Genomic DNA, 18881 nt, shown 5'->3' on the forward strand with positions numbered 1-18881 from the left:
CGGACCGGGGTTCTTTTCTCCAAATCACCCAAATCACTGAATGCTCCTTTAAATAGCCTATACTGTATATAGCACCTGTGTATATAAAGACAACCTACTCCAACACAAGCAGCATCGTTTTAAAGGTATATTCAGTGATTTCACTTAATTCAAATATCACTTATTTTTTTGTTTTGTTGTGATAAATAAAGTTCCTCTCTGTCCCCAGTTAACCCCTGGGGTCAAAAAACCCGTTTTTGGCTAGGTGGCCCAGCCTTCATCTAATCAGAATAGAGAGGGACCTTCCGCCAAACATGATCGAGTGGGGTCAGGCCTTGGTGTGTGTGCTGTTGGCCTGTTGCGTGTCCCCCCACTGTAGTGCGTGCATGTGGACATCTTGGGTGTTTCCAAATCACCCAAATCACTGAATGCTCCTTTAAATGTTCACATTCTATGCACTAAAGGTGATCCAGGACACAACCAATGAATTGGTACTACTTGTGAATTAATTCCATTCATTAGGTTTACAGCAGACATACTTCCCTTTTATGACTGGAAAATTTTATTTTCTATCTAGTTTATGTACAGGATACTGTAATACAATAATGCCTCAGATAATAATGTGGATAACATCTGCATACAATTATAATAATGAATGTAGTTATATTTCAAAGATAACAAAAACAAACTTGATAACAGTACCTGTCGGACATTTTTGTCACACAATCATCACTTCCTATTTTAGCCATGCTTCAATACAGTCAGCTTGACTAGAGTTGGAATATAATGGAAAATGGTCTCTTTGAGTAGTAATAATACAAAAACAAAATAATAAAACGACTGCTCTGTTGGTGGCGACTTTCTTACTCCTTTCCCTTCACATTCATACAGCACATGAGCACACTCACTTCACTTTCTCTCAAGTTTGTTCACCCATTCGTCTGTTGGTAGAAAAATACATACATGATATATAACAAAAAAAGTACAATGACGACAAACTTATAGATGAAGCGCATCAAGTGCTTTCCTTTGACCCGATCCAACCCATTTGACTCCACCCCCTTTCTTTAGCCACTTAAAAATTTCCTGGTACTTCAGTCATTCAACACTGTTGGCTCTGTCACAATGTGACTCTTTCAGAGTGATTTATGCTTGGCTGTGTGCCGAAGTCGTGCACTGAAAATAGCTGACCTACAAGCTCACAATGCATCGCAGCTTACAGAGCGTCTATTTTCACCGGCGTCTATTGACAGAGGTGCGTAACCAATTATAAACAGCCGCTCTCTTAAATACTCACTCTGATCTCCAGAATCATTCCACGCAACGTGAATTGTTGCTATGGAAATGAGACGACAGGGTGGGAGATAAGTTGGGGGGGGGGGGGGGGGGGGGGGGTATTTGACAGCACACTTTGAGGAGTTAAGTAAATGCTGTTTGGAGACTCAGCCCTCCATGTGTGTGTTAAACTTGTGTCACCAGGCCCAGTGAAACACATGGTTTCAATTCCAAATTAACCAGTCAGATCTGGTCTACTGTATCTGGTCATTTGTGCACGGCTGCACGCACACACACACACGCGAACACACAGCATTTTCTGCTCTAGATCCAGACCAGATCAGCATCCTGTAAAGCAAATTGATCCCAGTGTGTGTGTGTGTGTGGGGGGGGGGGGGGGGTGTAAGTCATATTCTGCTCATATTCATTGTCCTGCTCCTCTCTCCGTTTGTCATGTCTCTTCTCTGGCTGGCTCTTATTCCACATCCATCATCCATCATCCGGCACACTTCGCCTGTGCCACTGCAAGACATGAGTTTGGTTTTAGTTCACCATGTCCAATTTCCCAGTGCAAATGCAAATTCAGACTAAGATCATCTTCCCTCCATTCACTTACAATGGAACCAAGAGCGATTAGGGCATCTTTCATAGCTTCACCATGCATCTAGTTATCAGATTGTATTTTAAAAAGACTGAATACAGTAACTCCAGGTATAAATAATACAAAAGACACACTGAACATCTGATGGCCCGAAGTGAACCACCTATGAAAGAATTACGAGATGCAGCTGGTCAGATCAGTTACAATTCAATCTCCACTCCACATAAAACAGCAGTGATTGGAGGGAAGTAAATCTTATTCTCAAGATGCCGTCGCGTAAAGCGCTAGCGCAGAGAACCCATTATACTGTCGTATTCACAGTGGTCAGAAAGCCTAAATGTATTCCAGATCAGCAGTAGAGCCAGGAATTAAGGAGAAGACTGCCAAATTTAATCCATCCAACAAGTAATTTAATCTGGCATTATTAGTTGAGCCGTGTAGCAATGCACAACTATTGTTACAAGACTGTATGTCACGCTGTCTGCAATTCACCAGAGGGTGCTGCAAAAAACAAAACTAAAACTAAATCTAAACTAAACTTAGGCTGAAACATACAACAAGATGATAGGCGACATGGCTCAACTAAACACAACTCTAGGTTTAGAATGTTAATGTTCTTAAAACAGAGAAAATCTGCAAATGGGCCAAACCCACTTTCCGTTTCCAATGCTTTTAAAGTTTCAAAACTCGCCATAAAGACCCATTCCATTGGCTAAAACCCATTTGACATTGTTGGCATGGCACCTTTTAAGTGCAACAATTTTACTGAAAGCATCTTTGGCTTCATATTTACAAACACTCAAATTATTTTCATCAGTCACCTCTCTACTAATTAGTCTTGATTGTGGGTAAATTGTGTGTTGATTGACAGTTTGACAGTCCAATTCTAATGCTAGCTCACTGCAGTACTAGCTACTCTCCTACAGTACAGTAGGCCTACCTACTCACAGCAAAGGAGAGACGCTAGGTGCAGCAATGAAGGGAGAGAGTGGGACATAATGCAACCAATGCCATTGAATGCATTTCAATACACTTTGATGGCAAACCTGAAGCCAAGTACAATGGATGTGAAGCTGAGTTGTAGGTCAAATGGAGTCTGAATTAATTAGCTAATCTCCATTTTCAATATTCCTGTATCAAAACACTGCCCAAATGACACATAACCACATTTGAAACTTGACAATTATGTACAGTATGTTTGCCAGTGAAATGGGCCTTTAGTTAAAACTCAAGTGAAATCTTGAATAAGGCAGATCCACTAGCTCCAAGATAAGGCCACTTGATTAAAGGAAGTTCTTGAAGTTCAATCGGAAACAAATTACTTTCTCCTCTACAATTTGTTTTATGAAAAAACAAGACTCTGGCGTAGCACTGAATCTGACCCGTCAAAATGTTCGCAGCGTAGTGACCCGCTACAAGACAGGGCGGGCGGGAGGAGGAGGGGGAAAAAGAAAATTCACCCTTATGAGTTCATATGTTCCACCTGTATGGCCGAGGTGGAGACGGTGAGGCATAGGTCCTTGTGGCCCGCCGTCAGGTCCGCCACGCTGACCGGCTTGTACTGGATCTCGTTGGTCGCCACCGTCTTGTACTGGTGCAGGTCGAACGGGCATGGCACCACCTGGCCCTCCGTGGGCTGCTGCTGGTAGCTGCCAGCGTTGTTGGGGTTCTGGTTGTGGTTCAGCTGGTTGGAGAGCTGTCCCACTACGCCACCGCCGCCCCGTCCTCTTCCCCGGCCGCGCCCACGGCCCCGCCCCCGACCTCCTCCCGGGTCTCCCGGGTTCAGGCCGTGGGCCTGCTGGGCAGCCATGGCCGCCGCCACCGTCAGAGGGTCCGGGTTGTGTTTCCGCATGTGCTTCATCAGATACGTCTCCTGTAGGAGGGACCAAACAAACATGTGCTTCATCAGATACGTCTCCTGTAGGAGGGACCAAACAAACATGTGCTTCATCAGATACGTCTCCTGTAGGAGGGACCAAACAAACACGTGCTTCATCAGATACGTCTCCTGTAGGAGGGACCAAACAAACATGTGCTTCATCAGATACGTCTCCTGTAGGAGGGACCAAACAAAGGGGATGATGAACTAAGAATAGTGTTACAAGTATTTTAACCACAATATGGCACAATGTGGCGAATATTAAAAATGTTTAATCTGTTACTTTCAGCGAGAGACATATGTTGAGATATACACTGGCTTAAGTTTGTCCCTGGCTGTGAATGTGTTTGAAGTGGGCAGGTCTTTCTTTTGGCAGTGACCGGTTTGACTGACAAAGCCTACCGAGGTATAGGATCGGTTGCAGAGGCCACAGGAATACAGCTTGGCATGTTTGACTGTGTGAGTGGTTAGGTGCACTTCCAGGCTGGCAGCGTCCGTGTAACCACGGTTACAGTTGTGGCACTTGTACGGCTTGTCTTTGTTGTGAGCCCGGCGGTGAGACTTTGAGGGGAAGAGAGAAAGAGAGAGAGAGAGAGAGAGAGAGAGAGAGAGAGAGAGAGAGACAGACAGACAGAGAGAGAGACAGGAGAGATGTCAGAGCTTCCCAGATGTGACGTCCGATGCTGATCAGCTGTATTTTAAGAATTTAAGAATGGAACATGTGACATCTGCTTTAAAAAATGTTGACATGCTAATTCAATCATCAAAAATGTAGCTAGGCAGGCACCTGTAGGTTAGACAGCTGAGTGAAGGCCTTCTCACAGCCTGGGTGGACACACTTATACGGCCGGTCACCGGTGTGGATTCTACAGAAACCATGCATAAACGCACGCGCACGCGCGCACACACACACACACACACACACACACACACACACACACACACACACACACACACACACACACACACACACACACACACACACACACACACACACACACACACACACACACACACACACACACACACACACACACACACACACACACAATATATAAAATCACCTATATGAAATTAGCTTGATTACATCATTTTTGCTTTCTTTAATTCATTGTGTCATGTGCAAAGAGTTGTGTCCAAAAAAAAAGTGGATTCTAGATCTATGTTTGTTCCTACAAAGCCAAAGTATTTACTATTTAATATATTTTGTCTGATATAATATATGTCTGATACGCAAGTTTGTTAAATGGAGGATGTTAACACAGCATGCCAGAAAGATGGACAAGCATAGCTAAAATCTAGAATGACACAGATGCTTTCAGGTTTTAATGGGTTAATGTAAAGGGCTAAAGTGCCCCTCCATTAAATTATACCTCCTGTTTTCCCCTCCAATTTTCTCACTAATCTTCATATGGGGTTGAAACATGAAATCAACAGCCATCGCAACAAACCACTAGCAGGTTGATTCTCATGATTATTTCAAAGTGCCTGAGATTTCTAATATATGACAATTCATCCTTCTATCTTGCTTTTGTATGCCAAGATAGAAGGCACACTTTTGGGGTATTTCAACTCTGACAACAGACATGTTTATATTTCTTTATCCATTCCTCCATCCACCCCTTATCCACCCACTCATGTGTATTATCCCTGGTTTATCCTGGCCTGCTGTAAAAAAGGCTTCAAAGACGGTTTCGGCCTACTTGTATTACCAAGCTATGCATGCAGCTAGCATGACTGTTCTTGCATCCACAGTGCAAACAGAACAGGGCTGCATTTAGAAGCTATAACAAGATAAACTACATCTCTCTGGGTCCGGGCGAAGCCAAGTCGCCTACCGTGTGTGCTGCTGCAGGTGACTGAGCTGCCTGAATGTTTTCTGGCAGTAGGAGCAGGTGTACGGCTTGGCCCCACTGTGGATGCGGATGTGCTGGGACAGGTAGCTGGAGTTGGCAAACGACTTGGAGCAGTGGGGGCACTTGTGGGGCTTGGACTCGGTATGGTTTCTAACAAGGGATAGGGGGATAAGGGGATGGAGAGAGATAAACAGAGAGAGAAAGAAAACAAGAACCATAAGTTGAGATAACTTAAATAAAGGGGCGGATACATCATGTCTTAGTCTGACAGTGTGCCCTTTGTGCTGCGTCTGAGTTGTGATAACACAGAACAAAAACATACAGCAAGCACAGTCACCCTTCTCTTTCTCTCTCTCTTTCTCTCGCAGTCGCCATCTTCGCCTAGCATGCCCTAGTTTATGTGCAATCTGTGTCGGCTGCAGCCAGATTGAAATGTAAAGTTCCAGGCTAGTGAAGTGTGTACATCTGTCACTTCAAACTTAATGGGCCTACAGATGTACAAAAATCGTCAGGGTGTGGCGATAAGTGCAATTACTGTAAAACACGTGACAAGGGGAAGCCAAGATGGGGAGTGAAGTGGGCTGGTGGACCTGAGACGGTTTTCTGAAAGAAACCTACCGTATGTTCCAATATATCAGTGGAGCTCAAAACCTTTTCATGTCAAGGACCCCAAAATGATATGTATTTGGATCCCCATTTCAAAATATGTTGTTCCAGGGACCCCCCCAGAAGCAAAGATTTGAGTTAAAAAAATAAAAGATTTGCACACATTTTCACAAAAAAAGAAATCAAATAAAATGAACAAATAGCTGATCTATAAGCTTGTAGTGCAGCACAAAGTGACGCAATATGAGCTTGTATATCTGCTATTTTTGAATAGGTAAAGTGTAAAATAATGGTTAAAGTGGTTCAAATCTAAACTGCTTTCCCAGTTTTCATGAGTTAACGGAAATGTCACAACTTAGGTTCTAGCCCTACGAGGTTCATCATAGTTTTGTCCAAATGTGCCAACGAGAAAGACACTGAACCACTAACCGATCATGCATTTTAACTTAAAAGTTACTCAGTCTAGGTCACATCTTTAGACTGAAATGCAAATGTATGATTGACCACTTGCCGTAAAATAAGTGGTGAATTTGCTACAATGTGATCACACAAAAACAGTAGCAATTATATATTCACAGTTTATTTTCCAGTGTTAATGGGTCACACTGGAAAGGGTGCCATGACGGTTGGCTTAACCGCATCTAGACAGTTTGGGCATAGTGCTTCACCAAGGTTACCAAAACAGGGCAGATGTGTGCCTTGAACCCGGGTGCAGTTCCAACTTTCCACCATCATTTTACGTATTGGATTGTTCGCATAAAATCATGCAAGACTCCAGTGATAAATGGTGGCCTCTAAAGCACACTTTGTAAATATGTGAACCTGAAATGATGTTTAATTCCAGGTTCAATCCAAAGAGTGCATAATTAAAAGAGTGTTGCACAGATGGGGCAAGTAGAGCTGTGACACATGAGATGACAAACGCCACACACACAACAGAGCAGAGAAAGCAATCATAGCACCGTACCACCGTACAATAATTGTGCAGTGATAATATAAATCAGTGCTGTGAGGACATTGTCTCTAACCAATAAAATGAATGAAATAACTTGGAAAACATGATGTGTATTGTGTTCTACTCTTATAACAATGTGGCACCTTGCACAAACACACAAATGTCCAAGTGCATGAATCACACACACTCGCAGGTGCATCTATACCGGTGCACGCACGCACGCACGCACGCACGCACGCACGCACGCACGCATGCAGCCCAGCTCCAGTTACCGTGTGTGCTGCTGCAGGTGACTGAGCTGCCTGAATGTTTTCTGGCAGTAGGAGCAGGTGTACGGCTTGGCCCCGCTGTGGATGCGGATGTGCTGGGACAGGTAGCTGGAGTTGGCAAATGACTTGGAGCAGTGGGGGCACTTGTGGGGCTTGGCCTCCGTGTGCGACTTGGCGTGGATCTGCATGTCTGACTTGCTGAAGAACGTCACGGCGCACATCCTGCATCTTTGGAAGGAAGGAAGAATGGGAGAAAGACATAAAAAGGTGGAATGATTTATTTTGAATAATTGCCTGGCTGGTTTGTTCACTAATGTATCTCCATAGTTTATATCATCCAAATCCACCGCCAGTGAAGTTAGACAGGGGCTTTCACCCCATTCCATTTCTTAGCATGTCCAAAATGTATGAATAGCTTTGTGTAAAACTATGTGGAATGGTTTGTCATGTGGCGAGGAAGCTGAGCTGATTTATTGTATTTTTCTGGGCAAGGAAGTATCATTTTAGAATGACTGGAAGTCAACCACAGGTAGTCTCATGTGTTCAGACCCATCTGTCTTATGTCATCAATTCTAGCAACAGGAAGGTCTGAATCACAAGTCAACACATCTGGGTTTAGGCAGAGAAACTTTCAGGTAATCGACAGGGCTGTACAGGTCTGTAAGGTCCATGGTTAGCCTAAGGAGGTGGGTGGTTTGTCAATTGTCTTAGGAGAGCCGAGGTCTCCTGGATCAATTCGCTTTGCCAGTTTGCATATTCAGTCTATAGAGAATCAGTGGATACAGAAACATAATAGTCTGTGTGCGACAATCGTGCTAGATGTTAGATATCTAATCGCCTGGCTACTGCGAGACTAACCCCTCAGTGTCATCAGACTCAGCTCGGAGCTACGGCTTCATTGATGGCACAATAACACTCCTTGGTGGAGGTCTGTGCTCTAATAAGCACAATGTTCTAGTTTTTATTGTTTTTAACTGGATATAGTTTGATGATTCAACATGAGCTCATTCACTGGCCTCACTGACTGCACTGTTCAGTGCCCTCTATAGCTGAGTCCACATTGTGTGTGACACTTTAAAGGGACATGCCTATAAAATGTTCATCAATGACTTGTACATAAAACTGTCTATACAGTATAAAAGGACATAATGCACGTGACACACTTAGAAGGTCACAGTCAATCCAGATCTGTCGGCTACCTGTAGGATTTGGGGCCATCTTTGTTGGTGTGTTCATCCTCGTCATTGGACAGGTCATATGGGTCAGCAGTGTGGTGCTGTTAAAACAGCAGAATCAAGGAGGAGAATGAGGGCTTTAAATTGTTTAATCAAATGATAGACCCTGCTTAATACGCTATACCCGACATTTGTTTTATGTGTTTAATTCGCCGTATTTTAATAATTAAAAAGAAACTCCGTCTTTGCCGCGGACCTGGTGACGAGACCTTCATGTTATGATGACGAAACCGGAAATCAACCCATGCACTGGGCTGCTAGGGCTTCTGGGAAATTGTGGCCAATGCAAGTGAACGAGGGGGAGAGACAATCTTGGCTCGCTTTGCTCTTTGTCTGTGACCCGGATCAAGGAAGTGGCTTTTTTGTCAGTACAATAACAAATGCTGGGAGTGTTTACTAACGGATTTTCACGGATCAAAAGCGCAAATACTTTGGCGTATGCTGCAAAGGTAATAAAACAATATAGAATATTTGATTAAAATGCGGCGGGTAAAGCGTGATAAGCAGTAGAACTGTTATGAGCAGTCATTTTCCACTGTCTGTTTAACATCAAAATATAGTTGGGCTAAATTGAAGAAGAAAGGAGAACATACACTCACCCCTACTTGTCCCCCGGCAGCCAGGTGTGCCAATATTAACGCATCACTTCCTGGTGGCAAAACTCCGCTCAGTCCCCCTAGTCTGCCCATCACTTGTTTCCTCTTTCTGCCTCGTTTTCCTGGCATTGGCATGCCTAGGGAAGAGGCAGCAATGTTGTCTTTCTTGTCTGAAACATGGATGGCGATTGGCGATAGGAGATGGAATGAGAGGAAGAACCAAGGAGAGGATGATTTTGTATATTGGAGGCAGCGGGTGGAAGAGAGGGACAGGCAGGTAGTAACAGTAGGCATTAGAAACTGTACAAACTCGACGTGTGTGTGTGTGTGTGTGTGTGTGTGTGTGCGCGCGCACGCGCGTGCGTGCGTGCGTGCGTGTGTGTGTGTGTGTGTGCGCGTGTGTGTGTGCGTGTGTGTGTGCGTGCGTGCGTGTGTGACTGTGCGTGCGTGCGTGACACGTGTGGTGTGCGATAGGACAATGCCAAACATTCATGTCGTTGGAAAACATCCTGTCAGAAACGGAAGGAGAGTTATGTCACCACGAAACCTGAGATTTTGCACGCCAAAAAACAACAGAAAAACAGTGTGACAGTCAAGGGGTTGGTTATAGTACGTATGTTATGTACAGTATGTTGCACACACAGTGTCTTTTTGATTTACACTGGGGAAAAAAGCAGGCGAACTCCATCAAGACTTGTGTGGGTGTACAGAGACGGGAAAGTGGGAGTTGAAGGGTCAGTAGAAGGTGGACTGGACATTAAAAGCAAAGAATGAATGACAGGGACGGAGGGGGGGGGGGGGGGGGGGGGGTGTCTCAAGTTGTTTTCACTTCAGGGCTGGCTTCAATTCATTTTCAATTCAGTAGATTTAGGATGTGGTCTTTCAACTTGTACTGAGTTACTAAGTAAAAAACCGAATTGTCATTTAACCTTCCGATTCTCCTCAAGTACTGTCAAGGTGATGTGGACACGGTGCTCAACCCCTGAACTGTTTCAGTGAACCTGTTCAGCGTCTGCTAGCTGAAGACCACGGCTGTAATAGCTGTTGAACATGCTCAGCAGAATCCCCGCTTGGAGGGATTCAAACAATACTGTACATGAATTGTACATGAATTGTATTGTATTGTATTGTGTTTTTGTATGGATATAGTGTTGGGTGCTTGCACATATGCACACATGGCATCAACGCATGGTGTTGTGTGCTGGCACACTATACACTCTGTCTTTCTTTTATCTGTATTGTATCGCATTGTATTGTACTGTATGTGTCATTGTATGTTTAGTTTTACTACCATTTTAAGAGCCTGCTCAGGGACTACAGATGTAAATTAGCTTATGGCTAACTCTGGCACATTTACATGGAAGTGAAAACTGAAATGTTGATTAATGAGCATTGTCCCTGTCAAATAAATAAATAAACCTTAACCTGCAGAACTATTGTTCTTTACATGACTTAGTAGCTGGCAAAACAAGAAAACTCATCTTAATTACAGACAAATTAGCAACCTGCACCTTTAGTTTCATTTTAAACCTACGCAAGGAATTGAACATTGAATTGAAAGGCCAATTGAACCTGACCCTGTTTGTTTGTTTTTTACCTGTGCTTGAGTGGGAGTGGACTGCGGACAAAATCATGGTGGTGGCGGCGTGGGGTCCAGCTACAAATGATTGCGTGGAGGCGGTGGGGACCAGCGTGCCCTGGGGTGTGGTGATGACTAACCCCGCTGAGAGGAAGAGAGACACTGTGACCTGAGCCCAATATACATTTTACATTTCATTCATCACACCCTGTGGTTCATGTTTCATCTGCAGCCATTATGAGAGTGAGCTTTATTCTGGCCATTCCTGCTCAACTTTAACAGTGCACTGCAGTGGGGAGGGGAGACAAGAAAGGAGGGGCAGACAGAGGGTGGGGGTGAGGTGGTGGGGGGTATGAAGCACAGGTTGTAGGGTCCGATTGACTGAGCCAACAGGCATTATTAGGGATGCCCCATGCATTTTTAAGCTTGTGTTAAATCTGTCTAACCTAACGGCTAATTCACGTCAACTAGCAACGACTGCACACAGCACTGCAGCTGCAAAATGAAAGCGAGAAAAGATGGCAGACATAGAGAAAATATTCTATCCCTGGTGGGTGACATGGGGCTAAGGGGGCTATGACTGATACCGTTTTGTTGAAATAATTAGTGACCATTAAAGGTTTGCTGTGCCAAGGAGTAGCTTGTCCTGTAAACACACTGTATACAGTATATGATCTTATCTAGAGTGACTAGGAATAACCTGTGTGGTGTTTTGGCATCGATGGGCTTTCCTTCCCTGTCATCATGGTTACTGTAAGCAGGGACACAATCTGGTCTGTAATTGTCAAATTGTCTATTTAGCTATCTATCCATGATAGATAGCTAAAAATAGATGCAACAAATTCGCACTTGTTTGCCATCGGTAACACTTGGAGCACATACTGTAAGGCTGCAATTTTACTCAATGACACTGAACAGTTAATCTGTGGCATGGTTGCCTCAGACAATTTGATGGTAACGCCATGTAACTAAATAAAGATATACGCTGAATGCGACTCGCAAATGAAAGGTTGCCATAGCAGACAAATAACTTGGATAGGATAACCGTTCCTAGGACTGAAGTGGACTCATCTTACAACTTACAAGCACTGTCCAAATATGAGACAATACTCATGTACAATTGTCCATTAATGAAAAGAAAATGGAAACAAAACTATTTCCTACTCGACCATACTGCACATGTGCCATATCACAAAAGAATGTCTAAACACAAGATTAAGATTATGAACAAAAGATCAGGATAATATACTAAAAAGACAGGCAGTTCGCTTGCTCGCGCGCGCGCGCGCACGCACGCACGCACGCACGCACGCACGCACACACGCACACACGCACACACGCACACACACACACACACACACACACACCTGCAGTCATGATTCCTGTGGAGGAGACGGGCACCATGGTGATGTTCTGGGAGACGTGGGACTGGTGGAGGTGTGCCCCGACCGCACTCAGGGGAACTCCCCCTCCGCCTGTGCCCCCTTCCTGCTTGGGGACCACCCGCACCCCTGCCCCCATCATGTCCATGGAGAGCACTGCAGTCTGATAGTGGGAGGAGGAGGAAGAGGAGGAGGAGGACGGGTGAGGGAAAGATGGAGGAGGGCCTCCCTTCTCAGGACCAAGCTGCTCCTTCATCTTGTTCAGGAACATGGCGTTTTCGATCTAAACGGGGCGTGTGAGGATTTTGTGGGGAAGGAGTGGGTGGTGAATGAAGGATGGGAATCAGGAAAGATGTGAGAAGGTATGGGGGAAAGATGAGAGGAGAAGAGGGGAGGGGGACAAGGGAGCTGTTAGATGGCTGAGAGACAACATTGTTTTCGTAGAGCATCAAAGTCAAACTAGAAAATAGTCACGTGTGTGTGCTTTAGCCAACTTCACCAGTCGATGCGAGCGTTATTCGTTAGTGTTATCAACGACATTATTATGCTGAGTCAAGTCTCTCACTGGTGTTATGCAATCAAATATTCGGTACCATTATGACTGAGTCAACTCAAACTGGCAGTAGCCTACTCGCCTGCGGGGCATGTCATCACCCAAGCACTTTATACTGTACCACTACACCATGTGTATGTCATGACAATGCCAACAATAAGTTTGTCTCTCTACCTGTCCTTGTACAGTGGGGACGGGAGACCAAAAGTAGGACGAGTTGAAATGGGATTCATCCATTATTTCTGTAATTAAAAAGCAACACACTTAGCAAAACACCCGTCCTCACTTCCTTCGCCTCCTGCCTCTTCCTCGAGGCTCTCGTGTTGCTTTACTTCATGGTCTTCAAACGAGACCATGCACAGCTTGCGTTTCAAATCATCTTGGTTTGTTTCCTCTCTGCGCATCCTCTCCTCTGTGATGACTGATTTTAAGTTGTAACACATCATTTCTGACTGCTTTCAACAGTGGGGAAAACTGTGGGAAATTAACACCAGCCACTAACCAAATATATACTGTAGGCACACTTTTCACTGGTGAGTTTCTTACTTATTTTACCTTTGGTAGGTGACCAACCATAATCTATGGGCCCCTTTCAATTAAAAATAATTTGGTTGGTACAAATGCTAACGTAGGAATCACATTGGCTGGTGGTAGGGCTTTAAAATTAAAATGGTGCATTTATATAAATGGTGCATTTATATAGCGCCTTTATCCAAGGCGCTTTACATAGATTGTGCATTACATTCACCCATTCATACACCGATGGCAGCGGAAACCATGCAAGGCACCAACTAGCACATCAGGAGCAATTAGGGGTTCAGTGTCTTTTTTTAAGCAAATTAAGCAACTAGTCGACTATTCAACTAGTCGACTAGTAAATCCACTAGTTGACTAGTTGATATGAAAAAGAAGAAGAAAGAAATCTATATATAAATATTTCCCCCCGTTTTTGTAGGCCTCAAGATCATCTAGATTATAGTTATAGTTACCAATGTATACAGTTTTTAAATGTACAACTATTATTTATTATTTTTAAAGAAAAAGCCCTAGCTGGTGGACACAACATTGTTTCCCGACTGGGCTCTTGCTCTTTGAGGGAATATATCTTCCCTAAAAACTCTTGGAAAAAAACAAACGTCAACAAAACAAGCAACAAATGTACAGAAGAGGACATTAAAGGAATCAAGCAAAGATGTTTAATCCTTGGAGGGAAGAATGTCAAAGAACTAATTTTCAGAACAGAGGTGTGCTGAGAAAACATTAATGGTACTCATGTGGTAATCGTAATCGTGTAGGCTTTCTGCTTTGCTGCGAATCCATTAACATCTGAGGCCGATTCTACAAACAAACATCATATCATGTCAAGGACCCCCATCTCAAAATATTTTGTTCCAGGGACACCCATAAACCAAGATTTTAGCACCTTGGCTGGTAATCCAGTCTGGCAGTGTGCCGCAGGTTCGACTCCCGATCCCGACGGCCCTCATTGCATGTCACCCCCCCCCCCCCCATCTCTCTCCCCATTTCCTGTCAGCCTACTGTCTATCCCTCCATAAAAACAATATATAAATAAAGGCAAAAGCTACAACAAAAAAAAAAACAATCTACAAGCTTGGTTTTTATGGGTTAAATAGCCCCATGCATGGCTCTTATGCCGTTACCGTACTGGACAATTACAGCACATTTGTGTCTAAATTGAAGATGACACATACACTATAGAGGCCCGTATGCACGTGACATCATTCATCATACCCGGAGGTTATGCTGGAAAGCATACTGAGTGCCTTGACAGCCATACATCCAAAAAGAAAATTCCTATCTGATTGCATTAACTGACGTTAAACGACAGTAAACTCACTTCTCCACTCACTTTATGGCATGCATGTGCATGCATATAACCTATACAGTATATGGTTTGTGTTTGTGCTTTAATTATTATTATTGTTATTATTTTGCTGAGTCTGCTGAAAGTAACACTAACCCAAGTTGTTTTTATGAACATATTCCAACACATGACATAGGCCTACTGATACATTGATTTATTTTGTTGACAAGCAACACATCTGTGTGTCATGTGAAATTGTGATGAAAATGGCACATGCTTTTTGTGATATGGTTTACTGGAAACAACACTGCCTAGTGCCTACACTTTTCTGAAAGCCTGCTGTGTCAATCAATCTCCCAGTGAGACAAGAGAGAATTGAGACAGTTGCATTACTGTAAACGTGTGGTTGTGTAATGTGTAGTGGTGGAGGTTTCAGTTTAATTGTTTTTCATTTGACCTACTGCATTTTTTCATGCAATAGGTCACCAGGTTTTGTTTTGTGTTGTTGTTTTCCTTCACATAGCCTACTGTATGCATGTGAAGATACTGTAGTGATTGTCAAGCACAGCCATATAGTGCTCACATAAAAAGCATGCATGCAAAATGCAATTGCACAGTGGACTTGAAAGAACCATCTATGCGATGACATTTTAAACTCAAATCTACAGTACTATACAGACAACATTGAGCAGAGCAATGCATCTGGCATGCATGCTATGATTTCATTTTCCATGTCTTCTCCTTCTGCAGCCTGTAAGTAAATACACAATGGTTGTGTGTGGAGTGGGGGTCATAAAATACACTTCTCATCATTTGGAATGGCTGACAATTCTGCGTCAAATATGTGAGGATGAGGGAGTTATTTCTGTATGTCTCATACTGAACGCCATTTTGATGGGGAGCACAGCTGTAGCAGAGCTAGCTGGCTGTACAGTAAAAAAAGATCCTGCGTTCAATTTATCCCTTTTAACTCTGAGAGTGTAAAACACACACAACCAAATGCCATTTGGTTACATTTATTACACGCAGTGTAAAATGAGTATATATATAAATATATCAGCTGATCGCCGCCCAGGGATGTAAACAAACATGGGGCTATATCCTCCTAAAACAACAACTGTGCTAACTTGCCCTCCATTTAATTTTGCAGCTTTTGTTCGCTTTAGCTTCGCTACAACAGCGAGGCCTGCAGTTAACGTTAGTGCAGCTATAATAATAACCATGGACGTCCCTTCCCTGCTGTTGTTACTAAATAATAACTGCGCCCCTCCATCTCTCCATCCACCGTCCGTCCATCTCTCTCCCTCCGTGACAAAATAAAAAAAGAGAAAAAAAAAGTGTGGAATAAAAAAAAAACCAAACAGAAGAGAAGGGAAACAAGACGCTAGACTGCATGCAGACTTCCGGCGGCGGAGAGAGAGAGAGAGAGAGAGAGAGAGACGGCGGGGAGAAGCAAGCAGCAGCAGCAGCTCACACACACTTACACACTTCTAATTCTCACACACACACATATACACACACACACATACAAATGAAATAACACACCGCTCACTACTAAACAACTCGGTGTTAATATTACCGGTTGGCGAGGAGTCCCGGGACCGTCCACGGACCGGGGACAGTTCGCAAACTTTGTCCGAATCCGCGATCCGCCCCCCCGGCCGAACCCACTCTCAGATGTTTTTTTTTTCTCTCCTTTTTTTCTTCTTTTTTTCTCCCCCCTCTCTCTCTCTTGTGGGTCTGCTCGATTCCTCCGCTGTACCCTTCCGGTTTATTAATATCCGGTCTGCTCCTCAGCGCGGGGTTCTGTGATCGTTCTGTATAGTGACTAAACACAGACTATGCACAGAACAGACTTTAGTCTTGGAAAAATGTGTGTGTGTGTGTGTGTGTGTGTGTGTTGTGTGTGTGTGTGTTTATGCATAGATAATGTGCAAATTACTCGAATATACTGTATATCTTTATGTCTGGAGTATTTCACAATTCACATTCACACAGTCAGTGACAGAAAGCTTACATTTTTAACACAACGCTCTACATTTTCTTTTACACATGACAACCCAAGTTGATGCGGTTCAGTGGTCAAGTGTATTCGTTGTTGTTGCCTGTCAATCAATCATCTTTCATCTATCATCTTTTAGTGCTTAATGTCAGGACTCAGGAGGATATCGGGTGGCAATCAGCCCTAAGACAGTGGTTCCCAAACCTTTTCATGTCAAGGACCCCCAAAATGACACTCATTAGCCTGCAGACCCCCATGGGAAAATACATGCCAAAGACCCCCAGTTTGACATGCAACAGGGCAGGCTACGGACCTCCATTTAATGGCATTTCTATCTCTAAGACCCCAATTTATATTGTAAAATCAATGTTAATTTAACCCAGAGAGTGTACTGTACAAATGGAACCAAATGGACCCGTCCATTTGTACACTCAAGAGTTACAGACCCATAAGGGTCCATTTGGTTCCTAACTATCATTTAGCTGTGGACTCCCTGGAACTCCCTGAAGGGTTCCTCGGACCCCACTTTGGGAACCACTGCTCTAAGAAAAACAAGAATGAGACACAGTTGTATTTGTACAGGACATCTAACTATAAATGCACCAAGTCTATCTCTCTCTGTGTGTGTGTGTGTGTGTGTGTGTGTGTGTGTGTGTGTGTGTGTGTGTGTGTGTGTGTGTGTGTGTGTGTGTGTACGTACATCTGTAATCCACATAACTCGAGAACCATTCGCCCCACCAACTTCAGCCTCCATATTTGGGCATGCCGGACAAAGAAGTCCATATATGGGCATAAAAGGGACATGGACATAATATCTGGGTGGGCCATACATTTCCAACTTGCATCGTTCCATGTAGGCCAGTGCCCAACAGGCACCGCTATAGAGGCTCCTACGGGCACCGCTCTAGTATAAACAATTTGCACTCATATGATCAGATATTTCTTGTCAGTTTGTAAAAGTTTGTCAAAATGACAAATGATACATTTGTAATTAGTTATGTTTAGAAGTCTATAGAAGCTTAAAGGAGCAATTCACCCATTTTCAACCTTATATCATCTTCATAATTGGTCCTCCTCACTAATGCTCATTAAGGGTACCATTTCTGCTTTATAACAGAGTTACTGCATTGGTATTTCACAAATGCCAATGCTCCTTTACAGAAGCAAACAGGTAGGCAATAATGTTTTCGTGCAAACAGAGCCAAGAACGGGTGACAACAGAGGTGATTCTACATTTGTATGTATTTTATTTTCACACATTTCAAATAAAACAAACTTATATAAGTCCACATCATTTAAAATATCAAACACCACCGCCAAATGTGGCTAGTCCTCAAAAGCACATACAGTACTTTAACAGATTACTTTTAACTACACAAAAAGAAAGTTTTTGTTGTTAAATACCAATTAATTAATAGTTCATTACTTAGTAGTGACTTGTGGTTAGTGTTACATGAAACAGATTCACTGTATCCTAGCATTTTTTCAGTATATGTGTAATTTATTTAAAACATAAAACAATACAAACAATACATTTTGTTTACTATGGCTAACTCAAATATTTAGACCACAGGGAATATTTGCAACAGTATTTAGTTATCGTAATTAAACAGTAAAGCTGTGCACATTCCAACTGATAGATAATATAATTCCACAATTAAAATACAGCATAATTTCATCCCTAGCACAATACAGTAGTATTGATCTGAAAATAACAGTGCAGAATACTTTATGCCTCACAATTTTCAATACATTATTTTCCAGAGCAGCTTGTGATGAATAAATGACCAGGTGAAGGTTTATTTTGTCAGTAGCCTACTGTTTAGCAGGATGGGCACATTGGATATAGCTGACATATCAACTCTGCTGTGACTGCACCAACATTTCCCATACTTTCTCATAATTCAAAATCAGTTCTCAAACAGCAGCTTTTTGGTTAAACTTTATCAGTTAAATGAAAACACATTTCAATACACAATAACAATTTTCTGTGTAAATTCAGGATAGCATCATGTCATTTGCACATTTAAACTAAAACAAACCATGCTTGATCATGGAGTTTCTTTCAACAAATGGCCATTAACAAGAGAACTTGAGCTGCCACTGTTCTTTAAACATCTTTAAACATATCTCAATACCTAAACTAATTATTTTTGCTCTAAACTTTTACACCAATTTTATAGTTAAAAGAGGATATCAGTAATAATAGGTAATTCAATTCCCAGCCCAGGCTATGATGAGGTAGAGGGCTACAGTGTGATAGAATCACGATAGAAGGCAAATTAGGGC

General features: G+C 43.0%; 1 protein-coding gene across 6 annotated transcripts; it reads right to left on the reverse strand.

Annotated features, from left to right (window-relative positions):
• Nucleotides 1-759: 759 nt before the first annotated feature.
• On the reverse strand, nucleotides 760-16327 carry znf384a (zinc finger protein 384 a). 6 transcript variants are annotated; one of them, XR_013965695.1, is made up of 13 exons: nucleotides 16170-16327; nucleotides 12940-13007; nucleotides 12198-12495; nucleotides 10849-10974; nucleotides 9249-9421; nucleotides 8620-8696; nucleotides 7424-7648; nucleotides 5573-5740; nucleotides 4522-4600; nucleotides 4137-4295; nucleotides 3339-3728; nucleotides 1112-1776; nucleotides 760-1044 (listed from the first exon to the last, which is right to left on the reverse strand). XR_013965695.1 is itself a non-coding variant. In XM_080788124.1 (12 exons), the coding sequence occupies exons 2-12, from the start codon at nucleotides 13000-13002 to the stop codon at nucleotides 1744-1746; spliced, it is 1758 nt and encodes a 585-aa protein (XP_080644250.1). In that variant the 5' UTR covers nucleotides 13003-13007; nucleotides 16170-16327; the 3' UTR covers nucleotides 760-1743. The 6 variants fall into 6 exon arrangements, 5 of the variants coding, with proteins under 5 accessions (XP_080644250.1, XP_080644247.1, XP_080644246.1 ...); XM_080788124.1 differs by having other exon boundaries at nucleotides 760-1776; nucleotides 9249-9388; XM_080788121.1 differs by having other exon boundaries at nucleotides 760-1776; nucleotides 9255-9421.
• Nucleotides 16328-18881: the final 2554 nt, after the last annotated feature.

The sequence above is a fragment of the Protomyctophum bolini genome, assembly GCF_963924005.1.
Source record: "Protomyctophum bolini genome assembly, chromosome: 17".
Taxonomy (NCBI): Eukaryota; Metazoa; Chordata; class Actinopteri; order Myctophiformes; family Myctophidae; genus Protomyctophum; species Protomyctophum bolini.